Below are 17,186 nucleotides of genomic sequence, written 5' to 3'. Positions count from 1 at the left end.
CAGCGTGGGCCCAGTGGGCAGAAAGACTCTGTATCTCTAAAGTCTAATGGTCAGGGGTCGTCTATGGAAAGATAAACAGAGTTAACGATTCAGGTCAACCTTTCATCAGAATTAGGGGGGTTAAAAATCAAAGTTTTTAAAGCTGTGTAGACAAGTGGTTGAAACAAGATGAATGATATGAACCCATTTGCACTTCCTCCAGTCAGACCAGCGGTGATTGACAAGCTTTTCACCACTCTCCCAGTCAGCACCACCGGTACTGGTGTCATTCAGACCCTGTTGGTCTTCCCATCACAGACATTCCCTTTAACCTCACCATTCATCGCTTTAACTGCAGCTTTAGACAATAGACAATAGACAATAGGTGCAGGAGGAGGCCATTCGGCCCTTCGAGCCAGCACCGCCATTCAATATGATCATGGCTGACCATTCACAATCAGTATCCCGTTCCTGCCTTCTCCCCATACCCCCTGACTCCACTATCGTTAAGAGCTCTATTTAGCTCTCTCTTGAAAGCATCCAGAGAATTGGCCTCCACTGCCTTCTGCGGCAGAGAATTCCACAGATTTACAACTCACTGACTGAAAAAGTTTTTCCTCATCTCCGTTCTAAATGGCCTACCCCTTATTCTTAAACTGTGCTTTAAACGTCTTTAATTTCCAGCTTGACCTAGTTCTGATGAAAGGTGACCAACCTGAGACGTTGGTCACCTCGGTTTTCCTCTCCACAGATGTGGCTTGATCCGCTGATCATCTTTAGCATTTTCTGTTTCTGTTTCTGTTTCAGATTTCCAGCATCTGCAGCTACGTATGTTTGGTATTTCGATCACTGTTTAACTTGTTGCCAATTCTCTTCAAGTTCACCTAAAACGCTGCATGATTTTTACAGACCAGCCGCTGTGGCGCTAGTATATTGGAGGCTGCCCTCGTATTGATCAACTACATTGCTGGTCACCAGAAGAAATTTACTTACATAGATCGGGAACTCTAAGGAGGGCTGATCTTTCAACCGAAAGTAAGTTACAAATATTTTAACAGCAAAGAATTGGTAAAAGGGGAGAAGTCAAAAGGGGATACTGAGTTGGATGATCAGCCATGATCGTATTGAATGGCGGTGCAGGTTCGAAGGGCCGAATGGCCTACCCCTGCACCTATTTTCTATGTTTCTATGTCTAAGTTATAAGATCATCAGGTCTATATTTCACCTTGAGTTATGCAGAATTGTTCAAAATAAATCATGTTTTAATTGCAAAATGTTTCCTTGAAATAAAGTTGTCCATATTGAGATAACAGTAAAGTTTACTTTAAATTGAACTGTGGAATTAAACTAGGAGTGAGTGTAATCAGGCTCCAATAACTCAGTGGGAAACAAATCTCTGCAGTTGATGACAAAGAGAGTTAAATGCAATGGAAGACATAGAACGTAGAACAGTACAGCACAGGAAATGCCTGTGCCAAACATGATGCCAAGACCAACCCTTATCTGCCCGCTCATAATCCATATTGCTCATTTCCTTGCAAATCAATATGCCACTTCAAAAGTCTCTTACATGCCACTATTACATCTGCCTCCACCACCATCCCTGACACTCACGAACCTCTGGGTAAAAAAAACCTTCCCCGTACATCTCCTTTAAGCTTTATCTCTTTCAAATTAAAGCTATTCTGTCTGGTATTTGACTTTTCCACCCTGGGGAAAAAGGTGGGATGGAACCAAGGCCTCTGGAGCTGTGAGGCAGCAGCTCTACTAGCTGCACCACCCTGCCACCCATACAGAGAGAGACGCAGAGTCCACACCAACCAGCAAGCACCCATTTACACTACTCCTGTGTCCGCCCTATTAAATCCATTATTTTTTTTTAAAGATTTACAAGGTCATCCGTCAGCCGTTGCTTTGGCGAGGGCCCCCAGTAGCTGGCCGAGCTGACAGCTGTAAGCTCTCAGTTCCAATATCATGCACCTTTCCCAGTGGCTCCCGATCCGTACTGTAACTTAAGACAGCCCGTCATTACTAACTGGCAGCAGGCACTGCCAGCTGGCTCGGGATGTGAAGTGGGAGAGAAGTGCTGCTCACCTCATGTGCCTGATGTGGGAGAGGAGGAGGAGGAGCTGTGCTAGCCGCCGAGACTGCTGCTGCAGGGAGAGCCCGGCCCGGGTGATAAAGTGAACCAAAGCATCAGTGATTTTGTCCAAGATGATCTGAACCTGCTCACCATTGTTCAGAGCCTCCATGGTGCTGGAGAGGAAGGGGAACACGCCTGCAGAGAAGCACACAAAACCAATTAGTAAACGCACGGTGGGGACACAAAAGAGCCTGGAGGCTACATTTTTCTGCTGCACGAACAAAACACATGAACACAGCTTGTGCAGCAATGCAGGGCGGTACAAGTGGAGCAGTTGGTGGAGCTGCTGCCTCACGGCGCCAGAGACCCGGGTTTGATCCTGACCTCAGGTGCTGTCTGTGTGGAGTTTGTGACTGCATGGGTTTCCTCTGGGTGCTCCGGTTTCCTCCCACGTCTCAAAGACGTGCAGACACTTGTAAATTGATTGGCCTCTGTAGATTGCTCTGAATCTGCAGGGACTGGGTGAGAAAGTGGGAAAACGTAGAACAAGTGTGAACGGGTGATCGATAGTCAGCAGGGACTCAAAGGTTCATAAGCGAGACGAGCAGAATTAGGCCATTCAGCCCATCAAGTATACTCCGCCATTCAATCATGGCTAATCTATCTTTCCCTATAAACTCCATTCCCCTGCCTTCTCCCCATCACCCCTGACACTGACTCGGTGACTCGGTAGGCCGAAGGACTCGTTTCCATGCTTTATCTCTAAACTAAACAACTTGTATTTACGTAGCATCTTCAATGTAGTACAATGCCCCAACAACATTCCTGGACTCAATTGGATATTAGGAGCCAAAGTGACAGTGACAGGGGGGCAGAAGTGTATTAGGATGGAATTCTTCAGTCTTTGGTGCTGGCAGCTGATGCCGTGGCTGCAAGGCCAGAGTAACCGGACCAGGAGATGGACTGACTAATGGATCAGTCATGGAGCGGAAAATGGACAGACCAACAGATCAGTCTTGGAGCACAGCTCATCTCCTCAATCAAAGCCAAGCTGCCTAGAAAGTCTAGTGTATCTAGTGGGTGTGCTAGACCAGATGCTGCAGTGGGTCACAAGAACTGTTTCAGTCATAGACACCACCAGCTGTGCATCTCTGGAACAAGAATCTGCCTCATTCGCAAAGGCAGTGTGGGGGAATTGCAGGAAGTTGAGTATGGGGTCATCTGGGAGATCCTATGACTAAAGGAAGGACTTTAGTACATTGGGGAAGGAGGAATGTGGGAAGGGACTTTGGTGGAAGGACAAGCATTTTTAGTGATATGTGCATTCGGGTCCAATTGTTTGAAGTAAAGGATCATCGCACGAGAACCCCATACCAGCATTATGTTATTAAAGCATGGTTGCCCTGGGAAGTCATTCTAAATGAAAGACTGCATGGGGAATATCACGACGTGAGACGACGGAGGGAATTGTTTCAGGGGAACGAAGGTGACTCACACCACCTGCTAGGTATCTAGTTAGTAAATATCACTGGGGTGGGGATGGGAGTGGGGAGGCAGAGCAAGGCAATCAATTTTGCATGACAATGGAAAAATAGCTATGTGCATTAAATCACTTGGCAGATGCTGTTTTGACCAATTTCTTTTGAAAAGTAGGGAGGAGATAATGACCAAATTAGTTGGCAAAGATTGCAACAAAGATAGACTAGTTGTGAAGGAGAATTAATTGTAAAATCAAATTAGGGAAACAAGACAACAATTATCAGACAGGAGCTGAGAATATCTCTGTACACTTCACAAGAAGAGTCTGCAACTAGAGGAGAAATAGAATGATCATAACACTCAAAAATGTTTAATGTACCTTAACCTTCAAAGCTATGAGAGATTTGGTTGAATAGCTTTTTTTATAGGCCAGTATGTAATTATATTGATTTCTGATACATGAACTAGAGCAGTTTCTGGGTCAATATATGCATTGACTAATGGGACAGAAGGCACTGTTGCATCAGGGAAATGAACAGAAAGTGCATTGTTTAATGGTAGGATCTTTGCATTATTTTATATTAATCTGCCAATGGTGATCAAATATAATTACTCCAAACCAAATTTGGAAAGAAACCAGAAAATATCGAAGATAAATGTGGTCAAGTGAGGAAGAGACAATTTCAATGATATCAGGTTAAAACACTAATTGTTTACAGGGGCGGCACTGTAGCCGAGCGGCAGAGTTGCTGCCTTACAGCTCCAAACAAGCCCAAACATCGACAAAAAAGGGAAAGATAATAATTCATACAATTACAAATAATTTCTTCGTTTCTCTTTTCACAAAATAAATTGATGATACGAAGCTTCAAGGAGAAGGGAATTATGGGCAGGATATTAATTTAAAAAGACACATGGAAAAGATTAGCAACAATAAAAGTTGGCATGTCACCTGGGTACAGATATAACTGAAGAGCAAAAAATAACAACCAGATGTTGGAAATTCAAAATGAAAACAAAATATGCTGGAAATACAAAGCTTGTCAGCCAGTATTTGTGTAGAGAATAATTTTAATCACAGATGCAACTTGACCTATCAACTATTTCCACCATTTTCTGTTTTATTGCAGTTGGAATGGGCTCTTGGTTACCGTAGGAATGTAATGACAGTGGTCACCATGTTATTTTGAATGAATTGATTGAAAGATACAGCATGGAAACAGACCCTTTGGCCCACCAAGTCCATGCCATTCATCGATTACCCATTGACGCTAGTTCCATGTTATCCCACTTTCGCATTCACTCCATACGGTTCAGGGGCAATTTACCAATTAATCGACAGCCCCGGATATGTTTGGGATCTGGGAATAGACCAGATTACCCAGAGGAACCCCGCACGGACACAGGGACAACACGCAAACTCCAGACCACACCCGAGACTAGGAGTGAACCTAGCTCTCTGACACTGAGACAGCAGCTCTACCAGCTGCACCACTGTGCCGCCCCATCTTCATTGGGCTCATTGATGGCAGGAGACTGGATAATTGCGGAGGCACGGTGGCGCAGCAATAGAGTTGCTGCCTTACTGCGCCAGAGATCCGTGTTCAATCCTGACTACGGGTGCTTCTGAATAGAGTTTGTACGTTCTCCCCATGACCGTGTGGGTTTTCCCCGCTCGCTCTGGTTTCCTCCCACACTCCAAGGACATGCTGGTTTGTGGGTTAATTGGCTTCTGCAAAATTATAAATCGTCCCTGATATGTAAGATACTGCTAGTGTGATGGGAATCGCTGGTTGGCACAGACTCAGTGGGTCAAAGGGCTTGTTTCTACGCTGTATCTCTAAACTAAACCAAACTAAACTGTTAACGTTCATTATTTAAGAAAGGGAAGAGGGGAAAAATGTTTACAGTTTAGTCAGCCGGGCATCAAGTAACTAGGGACATTTATAAGGAACAAGCTGAACTTCCTCTGAGAAAAGGCATTTAAGCAATCAAGGAGAAACAACATGGACTTGAGAAAGGTGAATCAGGTCAGAATAATCTAACTCGAACAGAGAACATTAATAAGGGAGGTGTAGTGGACGTTGTATAAGTGGACTTGCTGAAGCCATTCGACAAGCAGCCACACAGAGGCTTGCAAGAAAGTAATAGACTGGAATTAATGGCAACGATACCGAACAGGCTCTGTGCTGAGAACAAATAATGCTGGTGCTGATGGCGTTTTTTGAAGTGCTTTGCTGGGCTGTTTCCAAATATCAATTTTAGCTTCAATTACCTTTTTGTAAACAACCCAAGGAGCGATGCAATAAATTTTGCGGATGATGGGAAGCTTAAAAGCATAGTAGGCGGCAATGAGAACAACGGTCAACCTTCGCAGGACGAGTAGGACATGACGAAGATACCAGAAGCACAGCAGAGAAGAGCAAGATAAAATGGAATTATGCCTCTTGAGAAGACAGATGGAGAAGGACAATATACTAGAGCCAGAAGGGGTTTGCAAAGTTTAGATGAGTAGGGAAACCTTGGTAGCCAGGCATTTAAAGCAATTATTATCAAAAGTGGCAAGGAATATGGACGTGGTTAAAAACTACCACAAAGGTTAAAACCAGCTTGGAATATTAAAAAAAGACCACACACTAAATTAAACTAACTGCGGGTTAGGTAACATCTCTGGAGAACATGGACAGATGACATTTCGGGTCGGGATCCCTCCTCAAGAGTCCTTGAGTTTGAGTAGGGGGTCCCGATCTGAAACGTTGCCTGTCCATGTCCTTCGGAGATGCTGCCTGACCTGCTGAGTTACTCTGGCACTTTGTGTTCTGTGCAGGATTCCAGCACTTAATGTCCCTTGCCTCTCCTACTATAAATTGCTGGTTATGTTTCAGCTGAAGACCTGTGCATAATTCAGGGAACCATACTTCAACGAAGGTAAAAATAATCCTTGGAAGGGATAATGAGGTTTGATGGGGATATATGTGACCAACAATGAGGGCTTTTAGTTTGAAGGGATCTGGAAAAGTTAGGGCTATTCCCCTTGCAATAGAACTGGTTAATAGATAACTTCATAGGAGCTTTTCAATCTTATGTGAGGTTTTAATAGAGAGAAAAAAAGCAAATGAATCACCAATTTAACATCACAATTTAGAAAGGAACAAAAAAAAGTCCACTCGACATTGTTGGGATCTGGATTTTTACCAGAAAAAGGTGACAGAAGCAGACTCCACAATGATTTTAGAAGGAAGTTGAAAAGGTATTTGAAGTTGAGGAACTTATAGGATTACGGAGCAAGAAAAGGAGTCATTGACTATAAATGTGACTTTCTCAAAGAGCCAGCACAGTCACGATGGGCCAAATGGCATCAGACTATGCAAAAAATGACTATGCACTAACCATACTGCAGTAATCCAAATAATAAGAAACAGGAGTTGAGATAGGCCAATAGCCTCAAGAGCCTGTGCTGCCAAAACATGAGATCATAGCTGATCCAATCTTGGCTTTGCCACTTTCTTGCTCTCGCCCAAAGTCCCATGGATTTCATGTGGTCCACAAGCCTGTCAAACTCCCCCTAGAATGTACAATAAGCAAAGAGCACTCGAATCAGATGCAGTTATCATTGAGCAAGGAGAACATCATGGATGTTGTACTCTGGGGAAGACCACCTGTGTTATGGAAGACCCGGGTCACCCCACCCCGGCCTGCATGATCCCAGGTCACCACGTTCGTGTCTGGGAGACCCGGGTCACTGATCCAGTCCGGGAGACCTGGGTCACTCTGATCCAGTCTGGGAGACCTGGGTCACTGATCCAGTCTGGGAGACCCGGGTCACTGATCCAGTCCGAGAGACCTGGGTCACTGATTCAGTCCGGGAAACCTGGGTCACTGATCCAGTCCGGGAAACCTGGGTCACTGATCCAGTCCGGGAGACCTGGGTCACTCTGATCCAGTCCGGGAGACCTGGGTCATTCTAATCCAGTCCGGGAGACCCGGGTCACTGATCCAGTCCGGGAGACCTGGGTCACTCTGATCCAGTCCGGGAGACCTGGGTCATTCTAATCCAGTCCGGGAGACCTGGGTCACTGATCCAGTCCGGGAGACTCAGGTCACTCTGATCCAGTCCAGGAGACCCGGGTCACTCTGATCCAGTCCGGGAGACTTGGGTCACTGATCCAGTCTCTGCCCCTCTGTCCCAGTCCAGGAGACCTGAGTCACTGATCCAGTCAGGGAGACCCGGGTCACTCTGATCCAGTCTCTGCCCCTCTGTCCCAGTCCAGGAGACCCGGGTCACTCTGATCCAGTCCGGGAGACCTGGGTCACTGATCCTGTCTGGGAGACCCGAGTCACTGATCCAGTCCAGGAGACCCGGGTCACTCTGATCCGGTCCAGGGGACCTGGGTCACTCTGTCCCAGGTCACTCTCTGTCCTGGGATACCAGACAAGAGTTGCTCTATTCCGGTGGAAGACCCGGGTGATTGTAGTCTGTAAATAGTTGAGGCCAGCACTGGTCTTTGGTATGCACTGGTTACAGGCTGGAAAACCTGAACATTATATAAATGTCAAAGGTTTTCTATTAGCTAGTCAATGTTATATGCCATCGGTCTCAATGCCATGAGATAACACCTTGTGCAGTGTATTAATCCGGGCAAGGAAACCTGGCCATCTTTAGTATTGTCCGTTAAGTTTAAGCTATTGTAAAATGTTTTTAACAAACTAGGTTATTTCACTGAGGATTTGGAGAACCAGCTGTCTGGGAGACTTAATCCATTAAAATCTCGCTAGGGGATTCAGTTCCATGAAATGTTATAAATCTAATATGAATCTTGGACTGGGTAGCAACCTTTCATCAACTCCATGGGCCCATTCAGTTCATGTCTGAAGAGTAATTTGCTTGAATTGCAATCCAATGATTTTGATTTACAATTTATTAGCTTATTAGCTTTCCAATTTCCCCGCGATAAAACTCATTATTTCTCCTTCAAATTGACTTTAATTCATTCACACATGGGTTATTGATCTACATAGAAGTCAATTTGATATATTTTCAAAAATTGTAAAAAAGATTTTTCCTCCTCTCCAATGTCCTGGTGTCTGTGCCTCTGGGTAAGTTGATTAATCAAAATACATTTTACATTCTTCTTCTTTATGCCACTTTCCCAGATTTTCTGCTGTTAATCCACCAAGTGAAAGGCAGGGAAATTCAAATTGGTTGATTCTGCGTATCATCTCGTCCCACTGACCTCTGAAACCTCCGAAAGTGGAGGTCATTGGAGACCCTTAGATTATCTTTCACAAAATGCTGGAGTAACTCAGCAGGTCAGGCAGTTTCTCAACCCGAAACATCACCCATTCCTTCTTTCCTGAGATGCTGCCTGACCTGCTGAGTTACTCCAGCATTTTGTGAAATAAATACCTTCGATTTGTACCAGCATCTGCAGTTATTTTCTTACACTTAGATTATCTTTAATCGGACTTTACCTTGCACTAAACGTTATTCTCTTTATTATGTGTCTGCACACTGTGGACGGCTCGATTGTAATCATGTATAGTTTTTCCGCTGACTGGTTAGCACGCAACACAATGCTTCTCACTGTACCTCAGTACAAGTGACAATAAACTACGTTAAACTTTTCAATTTGTCTCAATTCTCCACATGTCCCACCGTTTATTACTTGAATTATCTGCAGCTCGTCCTGAATGCAGCAGGTGGGACGGTGCACATTTCTCAGCACACTGATCCGCCGTCCATCAACACACGGGCTATCAAGTAAATTTATGGTCCGCACAGCGCCAAGAATGGGTGATGACAGCAGCATGAATGTTTGACTCACCCGAATTCAGCAGGATGATGGCCTTCAAACAGATGTACTCCTCACAGTGGAGTTTTAGCAGTCGGAAACGAGATACTGTGGCGAGGAGCATGTCAAATATCTCCACCATCCCTTCCACATATTTCCCTTCATTCCTGATGCAACAAAATGGAAAAAAAATGTGAGCTCACAGGGTTCATTGTGAAGCAAATGTAATTTTAAGCAAGTTTAAATGTATATCTAAAATGTAAATCTAAGTAGTTTTATCAACCATTTGATAAGAAAATGAAAGTCTATAGATCCTCCTTGTTCGATGGAACAGGCCAGAGAGGCCAAATGGCCTGCTCAATCTCCTAATAATCCTAAATAAACAGAATTACATTTCTTCAAAAATGACCTCATTAAGATGTCACTGCTCCACCACTGTAAACACACTGACGTTAAGAGTTAGGTTAACTACTTGAATGTCTGATGATAATAAAGCAAGCAATTTATTGTCAACCAATTTTTATGATGATATAAATATTATAGCAAAGTATAAGGGTTGTAACGCTGTAGTCAGATTATACTGCTGCCAGCTTGCAATATTTAGAAGATTTTTTTTTTCAAGTCACCTCTTCGCGGAGGACCTATTGAACAAACAACATCTTGAACTAAAATTAAATACCTTAGAAAGAAACTACATATGTGCTTCTCTGATGATCTCTGCTGCCATTTTTTCCATTTCAATAGAGATCAGCCCCTCAATTTCTCACAGAGAATCACCTGGCAACTAAGAACAGTCATCGGCAGCCTGAAGGCAAATTTCAGACTCGATCCCAAGCCTCGCTGATAAGTGGTATAGCTAGAGAAGGCAAATTCCAACATTTAATTCCCTAAATGTGCCATCAGCTGCCTGCCCTGAGATGTGAATCTGCAGCTCTGCTCAAACCTTGTCTTGGAGAAGGGTAATTGTCAGGGGTTTCTGCACCAAATTGCGGGTGGCTGTAGCCCAAGGTCTAACAGATACAACCAGGCTTACATCTGAAACATGCAGAAGGCCAATGGAGCTCCGTGCTTTACTTGGAGCTTCATATGATCATAGAGCATGGAAACAGGCCCTTTGGCCCAAATTTCCCAAGCCTGCCAATATGCCCCATTAGTGCCAGTCCCAGCTGCATGCACTTGGCTCATATCCCTCGCAACCTTTCCTATCCTTGCACCTGTCCAAATGTCTTTTAAATGGTCTTGTAGTACTGCCTCAACGACCTTTTCTGGCAGCTTGTTCCAAATACCCACTACCCTCTGTGTGAAATAAATTGCTTCTCAGGTTTCCATTAAATCTCTTCCTATTCACCGTAAACTTATGTCCTCTGGTTCTTGATTTCCCCACTCTGGGTAAAAGACTCGCTGCATTTACTGTATCCATTCGTCTCATGATCATATACCCCTCTATACGACCAACCCTCAGCCTCTTGTGCACCAAGGAATAAAGTCCGAGCCTGCTCAACCTCTCCCTACAGCTCAGTCCCTCAGGCCCTGCCAACAACCTTGTAAATCTTCTTTGCACTCTTTCCAGCTTAACAACATCCTTCCATAGCAGGGTGACCAAATCTGAACACAGTCCTCCAAATGTGGCCTCACCAAAGTCTTGCACCACTGTAACATAACATCGCAACCTCTAGCTTTTGAACCAATGGAACAGAGAGAAGATAAGTACACCAAGCTGCAGCAATAGTTTTACGTAATTACTTGTCTAAAGGATTTCCTTGCATTCACTAGATTTTAAGTATTAATATATCGTGCTCAGATCTGTCATATGAGCTCACAATAATGACACTGGATGGTGATGGTGGTAGATGGGTCTGAATGAAATCTTAGGATAAGATAACATATCTAAATACCATCAGGCAGACACAAAATGCTGGAGTAACTCGGGACAGGCAGAATCTCTGGAGAGAAGGAATGGGTGACGTTTCGGGTCGAGACCCTTCTTCAGACTCTCTCCTACAAATTCCATCACTTTGTTGGTGATTCAGTTTGGGGTGCTTTTTATCCATGGAGTTTCCTTTCAACAGAGACCTTATTTATTTGAGCCATGCACTCTTGGGTGGAGCAGTAAGGCTACGCTTGGATCAGAGTCATACAGGATCCCTGGAAGTTGCTCAAAACACTACCAGCCCAAATTTCTCAAAACTGGATGGATTCCAGTAGCTCAAATTTGGTTGTCAAGGTAACAATGAACCTAGTGGCACAGATTGTTATTTTAGTGCAATAGGCTTTGCAGCTTCAGATAAAGAACAATCCCCAGTTTAATTCAAGTATCCAAAGGGGGATTCCCTCTTCCATGGAAGAGAGTGGGGAGAAAGGGGGAAGTTGTTTGTGGGTTCGTTACCTTAAATTGAAGAATTCTATGTTCATACCGTTGGGTTGTAAGCATCACAAGCAAATATGGGTTAGTTAACTCTGATTTACAGGCATCACAGCAAGTCGCAGTATAGACATCATAGACTATCTAGTGACTTTGTGGCTTTCCACTCCACTGAGCAAACCAGACAGATGGTGGGGGGGCGTGACTGAGAGAGGGGGTGGGGGGATACATATAATTAAGGCCAGGCTACCATTAGGAGCAAAGAGGTCCTTCTGCAGTTGTACAGGGCCCTAGTGAGACTGCACCTGGAGTACTGTGTGCAGTTTTGGTCTTCAAATTTGAGGAAGGATATTCTTGCTATTGAGGGTGTGCAGCGTAGGTTTACTAGGTTAATTCCCGGAATGGCAGGACTGTCATATGTTGAAAGACTGGAGCGACTAGGCTTGTATACACTGGAATTTAGAAGGATGAGAGGGGATCTTATCGAAAAACATATAAGATTATTAAAGGGTTGGACACGTTAGAGGCAGGAAACATGTTCCCAATGTTGGGGGAGTCCAGAACCAGGGGCCACAGTTTAAGAATAAGGGGTAGGCCATTTAGAACGCAGATGAGGAAAAACTTTTTCAGTCAGAGGATTGTAAATCTGTGGAATTCTCTGCCTCAGAAGGCAGTGGAGGCCAGTTCTCTGAATGCATTCAAGAGAGAGCTAGATAGAGCTCTTAAGGATAGCGGAGTCAGGGGGTATGGGGAGAAGGCAGGAACGGGGTACTGATTGAGAATGATCAGCCATGATCACATTGAACGGCGGTGCTGGCTCAAGGGGCCGAATGGCCTACTCCTGCACCTATTGTCTACTGTCTACTATGTCCATCTGATCACATCTGGAGGAACGCTGCTCTATTCACCAGTGCATCTCTTCAGATTTGCAGTCACGTGCTCTGTGCTGCACTTTGCTACAACCATGAGCACTCTGCACTGTCACAGCTGCCTGGCAAGCTGCTGTGGAATGGGGGGCGGGGGAGGGGGGGGTGGTTGTGGCTGGGTGAGGGGTTGGTGTGGGGTAGAGAGGAGAAGAAGACAGAGGCCAAGATAATAAATATTCCAAACCAAATTTGTGAATGAAAACATCACAAATTGAATTAAGTGTAAACTAGTCGTCATTTTGCATTCAACTTTATCCTCCACATGCCTGCAGGAGTAGCGGTTAGCTTGGGTGCACTCCTGGCTTGCGGTGCAGGAGACTGCCGATGGCCTTGGAAAGACAACCACCATCAGCTCTGGGTAGGGATTGGATTGGAACTACAACAGGGGCCAAAATCTGGGCTGAAGGCCCAACAGGCATCAGTCAAGGCAATGATGGAGGGAGAGTGGTGAGATCACGATTGCACCTATCCTGAAAGAAAACAATGGTCCCTTGCCCCACTGACTGCTGCCGCATCCCCCTCCCTCGCTCCCCCCCCTCCACCCATCCCTCACCACTCTCCTGGTTCCATGTTTATCCGCAATGGCTTTTCTTTCCCCATCATCACCGTTAACTCTTGTGTGCCTTAGGAATCTACTGCAACCCTCTCTCAATTCTTCTCAGTAGCATTACTGGAAAGTACCAGTACTATGATCAGACTGAAGAAGGGTCCCGACTCGAAACGTCAACGATCCATGTCCTCAGATGCTATCTGACCTGCTGAATTGCCCCAGCGCTTCGTGTCTTAAGCAAGATTCCAGCATTGGCAGTTCCTTGTGCATCTCTAAGACATCTGCACCCTTCCAAGTCTGGCCTCTTAAACAGCCACAAAGACCCTAAGTTTCCTTCGCGTCTGAATTTGCTCATCAAGCAGTTCTGGCAAAAGCACAACGGGGCAGAACACGAAATAAATTAGATGAGACAGCAACTGTTATCAATGCTAAAATAATCAACACTACAGTACATCCTCTCCATGCTTTTAGATATTGCTTTCTGATGCCAGTTCATTGGCTATATTTAAGAGGGAGTTAGATGTGGCCCTTGTGGCTAACGGGATCAGGGGGTATGGAGAGAAGGCAGGTACAGGATACTGAGTTGGATGATCAGCCATGATCATATTGAATGGCGGTGCAGGCTCGAAGGGCCGAATGGCCATCTCCTGCATCTATGTTTCTATGTTTCTATGATCTGATCAATATTATGATCAATGTTTGTGATGTCAATGCACACGAAGCCTCATCTTTCAATGAGACTTCACTTGCCATTCCCGTTGGATCTGGGGAAAGCTGGATGTAGCTAAACTATCCCACTCTGAGCATGCAATTAAGGACAATGACCTGCACGAAAACATGAGGCAAAAAAGGTAATTGAAAATAGCAATGCCAACAAATGTGCAAAAATAACTGATTTGTCCTGTTCAAATCCAGAGTCAAAGTGAGCCAATCCCCGAGTCTAAAGAGAGTACAACATCTGAAGATACTCGCAATCCTGGAAAAGAAGGGAATTCTGCTGAGGGACAAGTTTCCGAAAAACAAAATGATCAGCCAGAGGGAAGCATTGATTTTGAGAAAGCATTCCTTTTGAGCACAAGGAAAAAAAAGAAAAGAACAAAACCTATAAAGTGCACGGATTGAAACCTGTCCAACTGTTTTATGTTTTCGTTTCATGTAAAAAACATAAAAAGGATGTAAATTTACTATTAAACATGGGCCAACATAGTCTAAAATAACCAAATAAAAATAAGGTATGTTTTAGTTATTTACACTCTTTTTATTAAATGCCGGTGGTCCAAAAACACTAAATTATGTGTAGAAAAATAATTTGGCTTGGAGTCACAGCTTGAACTTGGGTGGGTATGCTATAAATGGCAGAGCCAGTCTTTGGACCCAGTTTATTATTACCTCGCTCCATAAATCTCTGTGCCTCGCTTTCTTCTTCCAATACGCCTTTGCCTTCAACTGAGGTGTGAACCTTGATTCAACAGCATAACGCAGCAAAGAACCAGGCCCTTCCACCAACCATGTCTGTACCAACCATTCTGTACCTATCCACATTAATCCTATTTACCATCGCTTGGTTCATGATCGTCCAAGCCTTGGCAATGCAAGTACATCTTAAATCTTGAGAGAATACTTGCTCCCATCACCCCCTCAGACATCTATCCATTTCTGCCCAAAAATGTTCACTTGGGCTGTTTTACTCAAGCGTAGAGCTTGCATTAGTGAAACATGCTGGAGTGAGGACACAAAGTACTCCACTGAGGAAAGGATGCAAGCAATTTTCTCAAACGTTGACTCAAGATTATTTTTCCTCTCTCAAGGGTCCACAGGTGTCCCGTTGGGTGGAAGCGGGACGAGAGGTAGGCTGGGGTAATTGTCATTTGATGACGTTCTCTCCACCAACCCCCTGGAGTTTGGGGACCTAACCCAATGGCTGTAAATTCTCTTGAATTGATTGTGATCTTCGATTGGACACCATGGCGAACCTTCACCATGTGTCCCTTCTCATTCAATCTTCAAGAAGCAGAACATTTTTTTTTAAATCTAAAAGTAGAGACAAGGTTGTTCAGCACGGAAACAAGCCCTTGAGATCACCATGTCCACGACAATCATCAAATACCCATCTACGCTAACGCCATCAACCAGCACGGGCCCATGGATTTCCATGCCTTGGTGATTCAGGTGCTCATCTAAATCCTTATAAACATTGTGAGACTCTGCCTCCAGCAGACCCTTGGGCAGTGTGGTCCAGATTCTAATTACCCTCTGGGTAAAAGAAGTATACCTCAGATCCATTATCTTAAACCCATGCCTTCTGGATATAGATGCTTCTGCCTCAGGGAAACGTTTCCTACTCTCCACATGACCATGCCCCTCATAACTGTGTACACTACAATCAGGTCATCCCTCAGCTTTCTCCACTGCAAGGAAAACAAACCCACCCTCTCCTGCTTCCCATAAGTGCAATCCAGGCAACATCCTGGTAAATTTCACCTGCGACTTCTACAGTACAATTTATTTCCTTTCTTGATGTAACCAGAATGGTACACCATGGTCCAGGGGAGGTCGAAGCAATGTTTTATGCAGTTGCACCATTACTTCGCTGTTCTTATATTCTATGTTACCTAATGGGACAGGTGAGGCCACACGCAAACTGGAGGGACAGATATTCTGCTTGGATAGCTTTTAACCAAACGGTATGAACATTGAATTCTCCAGTTTTAAATAACTAACCAACACATCTCCTCCCCCCCCCCCACCCTCCTTTATTCCTCCCTGTGTCTCACCTGCATGCGCATCCATTTCTCCCACAATCCTGCCGTGCTTTACCCCTTCCGCCAATCCCACCCCCCCTCGTCCTCTTCCACCTACATCCCTTCATCTGGCTTCACATTTTATGCCTCTTCTCCCCTCAGCTCAGTCTTTTGTCCTTTCATCTCTGGCCTTTGTCCATCCATCTGCAATTAAACCCTCCTCACCTGCATCCACTAATCACTTGTCAGGCTTTGTCTCACCTCCACCTCTTTTCCCGCTTTCCTCCCCCCCCCCCACTACGTTGAGTGTGAAGAAGTCCCAACACCTAACGTCACCTATCCATGTTCTCCAGACATGTTGCCTGTCTCACTGAGTTATTCTGGCAGTTTGTGTCTTATTTCAAATAAATCAGCAGTTCTTTGCATCTATAAGTATCCTGTATGGCTTTTTTTCACCACCTTACCCACGTGTTGGTACACCAAGGTCCCTATTTCTCAATACTGCCAAATGTACTACCATTTATTGTTTATGTCCCAATCTTATTCGTCCTTCCAGAATACATCGCCTCACATTAATCAGGATTAAATTCCATATGCCATTGTTCTTCCCATTAACCAACCCATCAGCCTTAGACCACCACTTCACTATCAACACCACCACCTATGTTCACGTTATTTACTAATCGCAACGCTTACATTTGCATCCAAATCATTAATATAAAAAAATAGTTAAGGTTCCAGCATTGATCTCCGTGGTATAACACTGGTCACAGGCTTCCAATCACAAAATCAACCCTCCACCATCGCCCTCCTATGACCAAGCCAATTTTGGATCCAATTTGCACAACTGATCGATGCCGTCCTTTTCAAGCTACTTCATCTAACATTAGCAACATGATCTACTCTTCTTTCACCTCTTGTAACTATCAGGCTACCCCTTAAATACATCCCCAAAGTTTCTCATGGAAGTAAGATAAACACTCTGGTGGTCACTAGTGGTCCTTACTCCTGAGATGGAAGCAACTATATATCCAGCTGATCAAAACCCTTCCTAATTTTAAGGACCTCCAATGGATCACATTTCAGCTTTCCTTTTCAAGATTGTGCCCTTCCTAGCTGTTTCTGCATCTCTGTATGTCTTTGCTGAATTTTCCCAAAAGCTGTTCATCTCCAGAATGGAGACTAAAACTATTCATGCCCGTTCATAGCCACTGTTCCTTCCTGTGTAATAGGCAGCAAGTGGTTGGAAATGTCCACAATTATACAGTGTTTCA

The 17,186-nt window shown here is 44.5% G+C and overlaps 1 protein-coding gene across 2 annotated transcripts in view; it reads right to left on the bottom strand.

The window, feature by feature from the left end:
• The window catches only part of esr1 (estrogen receptor 1), a 154,861-nt gene that overhangs the window by 1,236 nt on the left and 136,439 nt on the right, over positions 1–17,186 (bottom strand). For both annotated transcript variants that reach the window (XM_078405557.1, XM_078405558.1), the window contains exons 6-7: positions 9,367–9,500; positions 2,074–2,257 (exon numbers count right to left, since the gene is read on the bottom strand). In XM_078405557.1, coding sequence (XP_078261683.1) covers positions 2,074–2,257; positions 9,367–9,500 — 318 coding nt within the window. The remainder of the gene's footprint in view (positions 1–2,073; positions 2,258–9,366; positions 9,501–17,186) is intronic.

The sequence above is a fragment of the Rhinoraja longicauda genome, chromosome 9 (assembly GCF_053455715.1).
Source record: "Rhinoraja longicauda isolate Sanriku21f chromosome 9, sRhiLon1.1, whole genome shotgun sequence".
Taxonomy (NCBI): Eukaryota; Metazoa; Chordata; class Chondrichthyes; order Rajiformes; family Arhynchobatidae; genus Rhinoraja; species Rhinoraja longicauda.
This window is presented reverse-complemented; position numbering and strand designations above follow the sequence as displayed.